Source organism: Vicia villosa, linkage group LG6 (assembly GCF_029867415.1).
Source record: "Vicia villosa cultivar HV-30 ecotype Madison, WI linkage group LG6, Vvil1.0, whole genome shotgun sequence".
NCBI lineage: Eukaryota > Viridiplantae > Streptophyta > Magnoliopsida > Fabales > Fabaceae > Vicia > Vicia villosa.
Genome location: NC_081185.1, coordinates 158837428 through 158850633, shown reverse-complemented (window position 1 = coordinate 158850633; position 13206 = coordinate 158837428). Strand labels below are relative to the sequence as shown.

The 13206-nt window shown below is 36.1% G+C and overlaps 1 protein-coding gene and 1 pseudogene across 5 annotated transcripts; both read left to right on the top strand.

The window, feature by feature from the left end:
- The first annotated feature begins 1122 nt into the window (after nt 1-1122).
- Nucleotides 1123-7274, top strand: LOC131615141 (BTB/POZ domain-containing protein At2g46260-like; annotated as a pseudogene).
- A 1647-nt stretch (nt 7275-8921) lies between these two features.
- LOC131610796 (pre-mRNA-splicing factor 38-like) lies at nt 8922-12335 on the top strand. 5 transcript variants are annotated; one of them, XM_058882846.1, is made up of 9 exons: nt 8922-9390; nt 9691-9841; nt 9923-9998; nt 10111-10232; nt 10400-10439; nt 10632-10784; nt 10975-11075; nt 11159-11466; nt 12020-12335. In XM_058882846.1, exons 1-6 carry the CDS (start codon nt 9379-9381, stop codon nt 10654-10656), a joined length of 426 nt encoding a protein of 141 aa, XP_058738829.1. In that variant the 5' UTR covers nt 8922-9378; the 3' UTR covers nt 10657-10784; nt 10975-11075; nt 11159-11466; nt 12020-12335. The 5 variants fall into 5 exon arrangements, with proteins under 5 accessions (XP_058738829.1, XP_058738828.1, XP_058738827.1 ...); XM_058882845.1 differs by having other exon boundaries at nt 8923-9390; nt 9673-9841; XM_058882844.1 differs by having other exon boundaries at nt 8925-9841.
- The last annotated feature ends 871 nt before the right edge of the window (nt 12336-13206 follow it).

Sequence of the window (13206 nt, the reverse complement as noted above, 5' to 3'; positions counted from 1 at the left end):
AGAAAGATGATATTTATGATCCAAGAATGATATAAGGGAAAAAATTTATTATTGATCTAAATAATTTTATATACGAAAAATTTATTGTTGATCTAAATATTTTTTCTTTTTAAATATTCTATTTAAAATAAATGTATTATGTAAACAAATGCGCGTATCAGAGCAGAACCCGTGCGTATGCACGGGTTTCTTACTAGTTGAAATTTAAATCTAATGAACCACGTCAGGGTTCCCACAAACTGAAAAAGAAAATATTTCTATGTGAAATGTAATGCAAAAATACTTGGATATGTTTTTTAAAAGGTGCTGAGTTGTTCAGCGTTATTAAGGCGCACGTTTTTCAACAATACTATACCAAATTTAATGGAGCATACAATGGTCGTAAATATATACCTACTCCGTTTTATAATGAATGTTGTTTTATTAAATAATATTTGTTTTAAAATCAATGTCATTATTACTTTTTGGGAAAAGCTAACATGTGCCCGCACAAGATAATGAGATATTTATAGAAATATTTTCTTGGAACGCGTGCATTCAATGTATCGAAACTTTAAATATAACTTTATTGCATTTAATTACATTTATTTTTTTCTAATTATAGTATCCTTAACATGTGCCCTTAGGGCACATGTTAGCATGACCCTTACTTTTTAATATAGTAATGATTGCTATTTTTCTAATTTTATCTTTAAATTATTACTTTGTACACTACTTCCAATATATTTATAAGTTTATTTTAGTAAAAGTACTATGTTCTATGACGAAATTATTACATTTTTTAATTTGTATGCAAAAACCTTAAACGACACTTATTTTGAAACAGAGGGAGAATATTGACTATTTCTCAATTTTAGAAGTATCTCAATTGACTAGTCATCAACAATATCTGTTTTTTTTTCAGTACTCTTTTTACTAGAGTTATGTTTAAATATATTTCAATATTGGATCCTTGTGATTCTAGATAAATATGATTTGTTTTGCATCATTATGATAGCAGCCAGAGCAATGATAAAACATGATTTGGTACATAAGTTATATATTTTTCTACATTTTTTTTCCATCTTACTACATTTTTTCCATCTTAGTAACATATGTTCTCTCGTGTTATTGGTAGTAGATATGTTACCAGACAAACCTGATGTAGATGACAGTGTGGTGCGTAAGCTTCAGGAGGATGCAGAGGTGGATGCAATGGTTGAAGTCTCAATGGATGGTAATTGGATAAGAAAATTTCTTTACCCACCTCCCTATGGAGGTCACCCCCAGCGAAAAACCAAATCTACCCCTGCTTCGGAGATGAATCTCCGAAGTTATATTTTTTTTTATTTTTTTTTACTTCGGAAATGAATCTCCGAAAACACCAAATTTTTGATGTTTTCGGAGATGCATTTCCGAACTAAAAAAAAAATCAAAATCCGTGCATATTTTCGGAAGTTCATTTCCGAAACTGTTGATGCATATACAAATTTCCCTCCTTCACTATTTCATCATTTTTCTCCAAAACTTCTCAAAACCCTCTCTAAAACCCAATCAATCTCCATCAATTTTTTGCCCTAAAATCAAGTTTCAAACCATTGATCACGTTAAAGGGAGCATAGAAAGCTACAATTTCAGGTAAACATCTCTCATTTCATCCCCTATTTCACTACATTGATTCAACAAATTTATGCTGAAAACTGATATGGTTTAGAAGTTCATTTCCGAAATATATCACCTAATAAATTTCGGAAATGAACTTCCGAAATATGCCCTGGCAGTTAAAAAAACAGTTTTGGCCAATTTTGCTAATTTATTCATTTGTTATGTATGGTGCATCCGGACAACATTGTGCAAGCCGATGACGCAGTAGTTCCCGTAATTGTTAGCATTAATAACGATCCGGTTATCGACGTTAATCCTATGATCAATGCGGTTGATGTTCGGCAAGAATTTACAAATGATCGGAGCTTCGGTAGTCGCGAACAATTGATTGATTGGGTTCAGAAGGAAGCTAACAAACATGGATTTGGAATTGTTATTTTAAGGTCGGACAACGGAAATAGTAGGCGGAAAGCTTTCGTTGTTTTGAATTGCGAACGGGGTGGTAGTTATGTACAATCAAACCGTGTGCTAAAACACGAGGACACGGGATCGAGAAAGTGCGGTTGTCCGTTTAAGTTGCGTGCCACTCGGAGGGTTGATGATTTGTGGCGGTTAACCGTAATTTGTGGAATTCATAATCATGCCTTGGATGTCAAGTTACACGGACATCCAATGGCGTGTCGTTTGTCCCGCGAAGAGAGGAAAGTGATATCGGACCTAACGATAGTCAAAGTGGCGCCTCGCATCATACTTGCCGATTTGAAGCGTAAGAAGCCGGATAGCGTTTCAAATATCAAGCAAGTTTACAATGAACGGCACAATCTCAAGGTTTTAAATATGGGCCCTCGGTCGGAAATGCAACAACTTTTGAAACTTCTAGGCGATAACAATTATGTTTCAAGCTTCCGAACCTCCGAGGACAAAGTTACCGTGCGTGATATTTTTTGGACTCATCCCGAAAGTATCAAATTGTTCAACACATTTCCAACCGTTCTAGTCATGGATTCGACGTACAAGACAAACAAGTATAGGCTTCCTCTTCTAGAGATCGTCGGTGTGACCTCGACGGACAAGACTTATTCGGTGGGGTTTGCTTTTTTGGAGTGTGAAAAAGAAGAAAACTTTACGTGGGCCTCGGGAATTTGCAAATCTTTGTTAGTTGATCAAGAGGTTATGCCAAACGTCATTGTCACCGATCGAGACAATGCTTTGATGAATGCGGTCGATACCGTCTTCCCGACATCTACCGCTTAACTTTGCCGGTATCACATAACTTGCAACGTGAGAAGCAAGTTGAAACCCACGGTTGGGACAAAAGATAGGCCGGATGAAAATGATAAAGTTGTCAAAGCCGGTGTTGTGGTTGATAGGATAATGGCGGCATGGAGGGAAATTTTGGATGCATACTCCGAAGAGGTGTATACCGAGAAATTGGTACACTTTAGGTCTTTGTGTGGTTCCATTAAGACTTTTTGTCATTACGTCGAATCCACCATTCTTGACAAAGTTAGAGAAAAAATCGTGTGCGCTTGGACAAATCGGGTTAGACATCTTGGTTGCACCACGACTAACCGTGTTGAATCCGCACATGCGGTCTTCAAGAGGTGGTTGGGTGATAGCAAGGGAGATTTGTGTCGGGGATGGGACACCGTGAACCAAATGCTTGAAAATCAACACAATGAAATTCAAACATCGTTCGGTCGGAGCAAGACGGTTATGGAACACCGGTATAAGGGCCAAATTCTATTCTCCCAATTGATTTACAACATATCTCGAACGGGTTTGAATTTTTTGTTTCATGAAGCTAAGCGATCGGAGACCACGGGGACGGATAGTTCATTATGTGGGTGCACCATTAGAACTACATACGGCCTTCCGTGTGCTTGTATACTTGCAAAAAAGAAAAAGTTAAGTTCACCCATACGCATGGATGAGGTAGCCGACCATTGGAAGAAACTTTGTTTTGATGATTTTGACCCGCCAAAAGAAAATGACTCCAAAATCACCATCTCCGACGAGTTGGAAGTGATAATGGAGAAGTTTGCTAAAGCGGACGACACAACAAAAATGCACATAAAAGAACAATTGCGAAAGATCGCGTTTCCGGAGACCACTGATTTGAAACCGCCATCTCAACCGGTTAAAACGAAAGGTGCACCGAAAAAAGTCCAAAATTACACAAGATGACACGTCAACAAAACGATCTCCTTCCTACTTTGAACATGTTGATGCATCGTTTTCGGAAATTCATGAGACACCGAAGTCCACGTGTAGTGGTAACAAAGGAGCCCGTATTTCGAAGCCACCTCGCACACCGCCGATCAAAAAATCACCGATTGTCTACATTGATGAGATGCCACTTTTTATGCACAAATATATCGATAACATCGTTGATGTTGGAGGCGACGACAATTGTGGATATCGGGCCGTTGCGGGTTTGCTCGGTAAAGGGGAAAATAATCACACTTTAGTCCGACGAGAACTCATTGCGGAGTTGACTTCGTATCGGGACATCTACGGCCGACTATATGAAAATCAAGAAAAGTTTGCAAAAATTCATGATGCACTTGTTCCATCACTTACCGGTATCGCTCCGGTTTCGAAGTGGATGTCATTCCCCGAGATGGGTCATCTAATAGCAAGTGCATATGATATGGTGTGCGTCGATTTGACGAGGTTTGGACTAAGTGAGACTTTCTTTCCACTTCATAGTCGGCCGCCGTTGGACGCGTCGGGCCGCATCATATGCATCGGGTATCTACGATCGCGGCACTTCGTTCAAGTGTTTTTGAAACCGGGTTGTCCTATACCGGCTACTTCTTGTCAATGGACGGCACATCGTTCAAATGAGGCGGAGACTTGGCCGGATCCGTTCGTTTCGAGAATGGCGGAGTTTGAAGAAATGATGAGCAAAGAGCGCGAGCAAAATAGAGAGCGGTCGAAGAACGTGCCTATTTTGGACTTAGGATCCACCGATTGGTTCGGTGAATTTTAGTTCGTTCCGGATCGTTTTTTGTTTGTAACGATCATTTTTTGTATGTATTGTTGTTTATCATGTAAAATCGGACCGATTCAATACATATATAATATAACTATGTTTTATGTCATCGTTGTCTAATTTATGTTTAATGTCAATTTCATTTGTTCAATTTATACAACACACTAAGCAATCAACAAAATGTAAAATTTAAGTTTGTTTCTGCATAATTCGGAAATGAACTTCCGAAATATACATGTCTGGAGCCTATTTTCGGAAGTTTATTTCCGAAATGTCCCCTGAGGCAGGATAAGGTTTATTGGGCCATCAATGCTCCAATAAGTCTATAAATACTACACACTCTTCTTCGTCCTCTTCACACCACAAAACACAAATGACACAAACCTACCCCCACCTAGCATTCGTCTACTTTGAAACCGGCTACCCGATGCCGTTCCAATTTCGCTTCTCGTGCGACACGCCGTTTACGGAATTGATACCGTCGCTCAACACGCTTTTGCGATATCCCGAGAATCGAAAGGTTGTCAAGCTCGAGTACCGCTCGCCATCGCTTAACGACGAGGGAGGCATTAAGTTCACACCTTTTGAGATCAAGAACGACGAAGATTTAGCGGTTATGTGGACAACGTTCGACCGATTTTCTTCGAAAGGCCCAATCGAGTTGGACGCCAAACTTCAAAGATCGGCGGACGACATTATCAAAATGTTGACTCATCCCCACCTACCCGTGTTCAACAATATGTAACTTTAATTTTCAGTAATATTATCGTTGTAATCTTCACCCGATTAAATAAAGCGAATCGTTGTTGTTTTTCATTTTTCTTCTGTCCAGACATAAATTCGGAGGTTCATTTCCGAATTCCATCATGGGGGGTGAGTTTGGAGATGAACTTCCGAAACGCCACATTTTCTGAAAATGTAACTTTATTTCGGAGATGCATCTCCGAAATCAATATTTTATATTAAAAAAAACACGTTTTTGGAAGTTCATTTCCGAAAACACCTTTTTTTCAAAAAAAAAGACCGTTTCAGAAATGAACTTCCGAAACAAGGGGTAATGTTGTAAATTCACCAGGGGTGGGCAAGAAGGTTAGGAGGTGGGTGAAGAAATTCTCTTGGATAAACTCTTATAGTTTCTCAGTTTTATGAGTTTTTATTTTAACTCGTGGAGGCAACATCTTGCAGTTAATTTAATAATGATTAATAGAATATTTAATTTTTTACACTAATTGTGATGTTTGATAATTTTATTGATAATCCATGAAATTGCACAATCTAGCAATAATTGTGAGTCATGTTCGTACATTGATTGAATTGCTTGCGTGGCAACACAATATTAAGCTAAAAAAATTTGCAAGCTAAATATTTATTTTTAATAAATGTTAAGTTTTCAGCTCTTCTCATCGGTTTGAGTTAGTTTATTATTAATATAGTTGATGAGGGTGCAAATCTTCACATAGACTATTCTACAATCATTAAAGTGAAGACACTGCATGTCAGCTCCTTCATCTTGGTCGCGAAGAACATGTTCTTCTACAAGGTAGATGTCTCTTCTTTATTTGTTAGATTTGAATATTTTTGGTAAATATTGTTAGCTTAGTTATGTGTATTATTTTGAAACTCTTTTCTAATGGAATGAGGGAGTCCAAGCAGACACACATCACCATAATAATCACTACATCTGGTACAAACATGTTTAAAAAGTTTTTAGATTATTTTCTTAATTAAATTTGTTTTCTCCAATAGTTTACTTACTAATGCTGGTTTAATTTTCATGTTTTAGAGGAAGCTCCATTCATGGAACTTTTGAAATTTATGTATAACAGTTCTCTGAACGTGACATCACCGCCTAACTTTTTGGATGTCTTGATGGTGGCAGACAAGTTCAGTGTGTCGTCTTGCAAGAGATAATGCATTCGGGTATTGTTTAACATATCCATGACACCAGAGTCTGCATTTCTCTACCTAGAGCTTCCTTATAGTGTCCTGATGGATGATGTTGTTCGCCCATTGGTTGCAGTAGCAAGACAATATCTTGTTGCTCGTTACAAGGACGTCATAAATTATGTTTCTTTATTCTGCTTAATTTAAATGATTTATATGATATATGCTACAGATGATATTTAAAACATGGTTGTATATTTATAATTTTCAACTGAATCATTGCTAATTTTTTTAATGCTAATAAGTTTTATTATTGGTCAAACATTATGAGGAGCTAATGGGATTTCCACTTACTGGGGTTGTGGCGTTATTATCCAACGATGAGCTGCAAGTCGCATCTGAGGATGCAGTGTATGAATTCGTGCTGAAGTGGGCTCGAACCCAGTACCCTAGTCTGGAAGAGAGGAGAGAAATTCTAAGAGCAAAGCTTATCCCCTTCACTCGCTTCCCATACATGACCTACCGCAAGCTGAAGATGGTTCAAAGTTGCAAGGACTTTAAACATGAAGTCATTTCTAAGCTAGTATTTGATGCATTATATTTCAAGGCCACGACACCATACATGAGACATATACTAGCGGCAGAATTGGCTTTCACTAGTCGCTACTTCATTGAGCGGTCATACAAGTACCGCCCCATTAAAGTTGTGGAATTCAAACTTTCACATCAACAGTGTGTGGTATACTTAGACCTGAGGGCAGCAGTCGGTTGCAAGAATTTTTTTCTACACCAAGGATATGGTTCATGAAAGAGGGCAACCTATTATTTATTAATGACGTTCCCCATCTTAAAGTAGAGCTAACAATTAGAAACTAGTTGAATTTTAATAGTCTTGTAGTTTTGTTGCTCTGTTATTTTGTAGCACTTGTTTTTATTTCCCTTTAACCCTCTATATTGATTTAGTTGTAACATTTGGGAAATTATACTTATTGACTAGTGATGCATTATAATTCACAATCGAAAATATACTGCACTCTAGCCATGGCTTGTCAAAACATGTCACTATATAATGAATTTTGCGATGAATGAATTCAATTTTATAAATTTGTTTGGTTGAATTTGAGTTTGAAAGGAAATTATGTGTGTTTTGTTTTTTTTTTTTTGTTCTAGTAAGTGAGTTTGATTCAAAATATAGTGTGATTCTTTAGTATATTTGAAATGTTACTTTTGATGACTTGTGGTTAGAAGGTCAAGATCAATAGGAGAAACAAATGTCTTTAGTTATAAATTTTATTACTCCTTTGTGTTTTACATTTAATAATTTTTGTTAAGATTTTAAAGACGTTTTTCTTCTATTTTTTGAATAATTGAGGTCGAGATGATGAAAATGATGAGACAACAAATGTATTTAATTATAAGTTTTATTATTGACTTGTGTTTGCATTTACTAATTTTTGTTAGGGTTTTTAAGATTTTTCTTTTCTTTTTTTCCAATTAATTAAGGTTGGGATTAAGGGTGTTTGCGGACCGGTTTGGTTTAGTTTTGAGAATTCGATACTCAAATCGATTAAAATTAAATAGATTGGATTTGCCAATTTTTACAATAAATACCAAGCCGAACCAAACCGGAAAAACAACGGATTGGTTTGGGTTGAATTGATCAGATAGATAAAAAAAGATGCATGAATATTTTTTAAAAATAACTTATTTACAGAAATTAAATTTTCATAATATTATAAAAAATATAGTATTAATAGTGTTCAATTGTAAATATTAGACTAGCAATTTTTCCCTAATAGATTAAAAAATATCTAACAAGAAAAACATCTAACAAAAAGACTTTTGAATCTATAACTAGTCACTTGAGTTAGTATGATAATGAATGTGTTTCATAACTCTATGCTCAGTTACCACATTACACTAACAATTTTCTAATAACAAATTAAAATTAATAGCATAACTTGTCCACATACGATATTTTACTTTTTTTTCTTATCGAAATTGAATGTTTGGTAGTAATTTTCATGATAATTAATTATGGTTGGTTTGAGTTGGGCTTGCGGGTAGAAAATAGAAAATCCGATGTCCGAACCAATCACTACTAGAAATTTGGCCTACGGCCACGCTAAAATTGTCCACAGCTCAGAAACTGTGGCCACATATATGATTTGGCCATGGTTTTAAAAGCGTAGAATTATGTTATAAAATATTGGATCCGGAGTATGAAACTGTGGCCTTTACTACTGCAGATATTTTAAGCCACAAAGGAAAACCGCGGCCTTATAATTTTCACTTCAAACTGTGCCTCAAACCTAAAAAATATATCCCTCCAAAATTTCCCTCTTTTTTTTTTGGTTTGCCTCTCATAATTATTATCTTTTATAATTTTTTTAGATTAAAAAAATAAAAGAAAAATTAAAAAGATAAATACACAAACCCTAAAATCAATCGAGCTCTCTCTTCTTTCTCTTTCCCAAACCCTAAATAAATAAAAGGATTAGGTCTTTTGGCGTGACATTTGAGATAAATGGCCCAGAGTTCTTCATTCTCTTTGATACAGTAAACACAAAATTATCAATCTTTAAATTCCACCATTCACTCAAACATCAACACCGAAATAGGAAAACAGTAGAGGCTGAACTCCTCGCGGCGGCGGCAGATCGTGATTGGTGCTATGGGTCAGGAGCAGCTGACAGCGGTGGTGTGGGGATGGCCGAGAATGGATCGAAGTAGGATGCGTCAACGTCGGAGAAGGGGCTTCGCCGGATCTAAACCAGAGCGGTGCTGGCCGTGTGATGGGGTGAGAACGAGTTGCGATTCAATAGTGGTGAATCGTTGTTCGCTGAAGGTGATGTCGCTGGAGTTCGGTATGTTTGTTGTTGAAACCGCGTCAGCGTCGGAGTTGGGCGGCTATGATTAGAACAGTTTGTCCTTTACTGATTCTGTTCTTTGATTATGTTCTTTCCTCTTTTTCTGCATGAAATAGATAAAAGAAACATTGTTGTTGTTAGTTTGAAGTTTGTGTGGACTTGTTTCCGATCGATATACTTGCCTTTGTAAAACAAACAAGAAGTTGTATTTGTATGGTGGATTTGATTTTGTTTTGAAATTCTGAATGGAAATGTTATGGTTGCAAAACAAACAAGAAATTGTACAAGTTGTATTAATAGAACATGAGTTTATGTTTGGAATGGATGTTGCTGAAGGTTGCGAAATTGCTGAAGGTCGTCGCGGCGGATACAGGAGGGAGTGATGGCTGTTCCGGCGTGGTGTTGGAGCCGTGGATACTGTTGCAGTTAGATGAAGATTTGCAGAGAGCCAGATGTATTGTTGTTGATGGTGATGCTTCTTCGCTTCTTCTAGGACATGCTCACGGTTAGTTTCGTAATTAGTTTGTTAATTACTTTCACTAATTTGATTTACTGATTGGTTAATTTTGGTGTGTGAGGGTTTTAGGGAAGTTTCTGAGGATGTTTTTGGGTCCTATTAATGTTCGTGCATCTCGTAAGGATGTGCAGCTTAAGGATTACAAGTATTCACTTTAACCCTAGGCTTATTATGAATACATTAATGTATTTGATTTGGATTATACTTTTATTGAGTAACCTGATTTGTTAATGTTTAATTTTCAAAATGAAATGCAGGTATGTGAGGATACTTGGTGCTTTTTATTTGCAACTTACTGGATCTGATACTGATGTGTACCATTATCTGGAACCATTGTATAATGATTATAGAAAACTGAGGCGAAAGTTAGCTGATGGACGTAAGTTTTTGAATGTTATTGTGACCTAAAAATTATGATTGTGTTTTGTATTCTACTTGCAATGTAATTATCTATTACCTATTTGTTAAGGTTTTGTGTTGCTCTTGATTTTGCATAGTTTAGTTTAACGCATGTTGACGAGGTCATTGATGAACTTCTCACAACAGATTATACATGTGATATTGCTATGTCGCGCATCAAGAAAAGGTATTGTTTTATTGTTCTTTCTCTTTTCTCTATTGGAACAATAGCATATGATGTTACAACTGTATATTGCAGAAATCATTTTTAAAACTTATGATTATTTAATGAACTTCCAAACCTCGAGTTCAGACTTCAGAGATCCAACACAGAAAATGGATGCAAAATCTTCATTTTCCCTTGTTCTTTTCATTGCAGCTATCATAGCTTCAGCTTATTATGATTCAGCTGAAGCTGCTATGACTAAGGGATCTTTTGAAGATAATTTCAGCATAATGTGGTCTGATGAAGATCATTTCACTACCTCTGATGATGGACAGATCTGGAATCTCTCCTTAGACAATAACACAGGTATCAAATCACATTCATTATGAACACTTTGTTGCATGTCCTTTCTATTATTGCTATTACTATGTTATGGTTTGGTTTTAATAGGATGTCGGGGGTTTGAACTAGCATTTATGTATCTGATGTGTCTACATAGCTATTAACTGAGTTGAGTTGGGTTAACGAAACTTATGTTATGGTTTGGTTTTAACAGGATGCGGATTTCAAACAAAACAAAAATATAGATTTGGTTGGTTTAGTATGAAGCTGAAATTGGTAGGAGGTGATTCTGCTGGTGTTGTCACAGCTTATTATGTAAGTACACTACTAAAGGTGCTTTTTTTGTTAAGTGCTTTTTTGTGTTTCTGTGAATTCAATTTGGTGTGGAATTGTTGCAGATGTGTTCAGAAAATGGTGCAGGGCCAACAAGAGATGAAATTGATTTTGAGTTTTTGGGAAATAGAACAGGACAGCCATATTTGATTAAGTTTAGTTAATTGTTTTGGTGTAATTGTTGTTGTTAATGGAATGATTTAGGTCTGATGGAGGGGAAAGGATGGTTAAGAAGCTTAGGATGTCCAAAGCCCTCACTATATCTGAGGGGACATCAGTTTCAGATGCGTGTCGGCGAATGGCAGCGCGGCGCGTTGATGCTGTTTTGCTGCCTGATTCAAATGCTTTGTTATCGGGAATTATGACTGACAAGGTTTGTGAATTTTCTGTGTGAATGTGTGTTTATTGAGTGAGTGTAGTGCATAATATAGTTTGAAATTTAGTTTTCATGTATAATGCAAGGATGTGTGTGTTGTGTCTAGGATATTGCTACTAGAGTTATTGCCGAGGGTTTGCGGCTGGACCAAACAATGGTGTCAAAAGTAATGACTCGGAATACTTTGTTTGTGATTAGCTCTATATTAAATAATTTCAGAAGATCTTAAGCCTATGATTAAAATAGCTAATGTTCATCATTGTAGATTGCTTACTGACCTTACTAGAACAACTGTCTGTACATAATAAACCAAAAACACACTCATGGATGTAACCCCACCCTTATATCAAATGGACACAAAAGATAGTTTTGAAACTGAGAAATATAGTTTTGAAACTATAACTTACTTGTATTAGTTCGCTGCTCAAAGTCTTATGACCTTCACTACTCCAAATTCACTTTCCAAAGTAATGAACTCAATAAAAAAGTTATAAATATTTTTGTGCCTGCTTTAAATTTTAAGATGAAAATATTTATTGTGTTGGTGCAGGTTTGAAGCGGGATGAGAAGTTATTATGGTTGGAGTCAAGGAATTTCTTTCTCTGCTCAAAGCCACTCGTTTCTTCTTGTACTCAGAAAGAGAACATGGCAATGGATTCTGCATTTCCTTGGATGGTTTTAGTCCCTTTCCTGCTATAAATTAAGACCGTAGACATGTGTCACAAATGAGTCGCATGATCCTTCTATCCAGGAATTCAAGAGAAGTGTGAGAGGGAGTTCCTAACACATAATATACTTTTGACTATGTTAAATAGAGTAATTATTGGCAATCTTTAGTAGAAAATGAATTGATAATGAAATTAGTATCTCTCAATCTTAGAGATTCTTCAGTTTTCATTCTTCTTTTACTTGTGTTTCCGTGTAAGTTATATTGCTTTCTTTTAAGTGTAACTAGAAGGTAATTTAAGAATAATGCAATTTATGGTTGATTAAATCCAATCAATGCAAAGTATATTGAAATATTTGTGTCTTTTTATACTATTATTTTCATTAAGTTGTTAAAGTGGTTTAGACAATATATATATATATATATATATATATATATATATATATATATATATATATATATATATATATATATATAACCACAGTTTTAAATTTGTGGTCATAACCAAACCGCGGCTATATCTTGAACCAAAACTGTATGTTAAACGTTAAACTGAAACCGCGGCTTTATCATATAGCCACAGTTTTGCAGTCATGGCAAATACAAACCGCGGCCTTAATCAAGCTACCTAAACCGTGGCCTAACAAAGCTACGGTTGTCAAAAAGGCGTGGTCTATACCAAAAAACCGTGGACTTTACTTTAGGCCACGGCCGCATACTCCACAGTTGGATTTCCGTGGCCAAACCGTGGCCTCAGCGTTACGCCACGGTTATTTTGCATATAGCCTCGGTTTTCTGGGCGTGGCAGGAGGTCTTTTTTCCTGTAGTGAATTGTCATTGGATTTCATTGGTTTGGTTCGGTTCTTGCCTGAACTGAGAAAATATTCAACCCAAACACTATAGTTTAGTTCGGATTCTGGTTTAGTTCATATTTACTGGAACCAATGAACACTCCTAGTTGAATGATGAAATTATAAGATAACTTTTGTCTTTTATCTTCTAATTAGTTGCTAATAATGGGTAATCTATTTTCTAATAACTTACTAATAATAAGTATTATTAGTTAAATA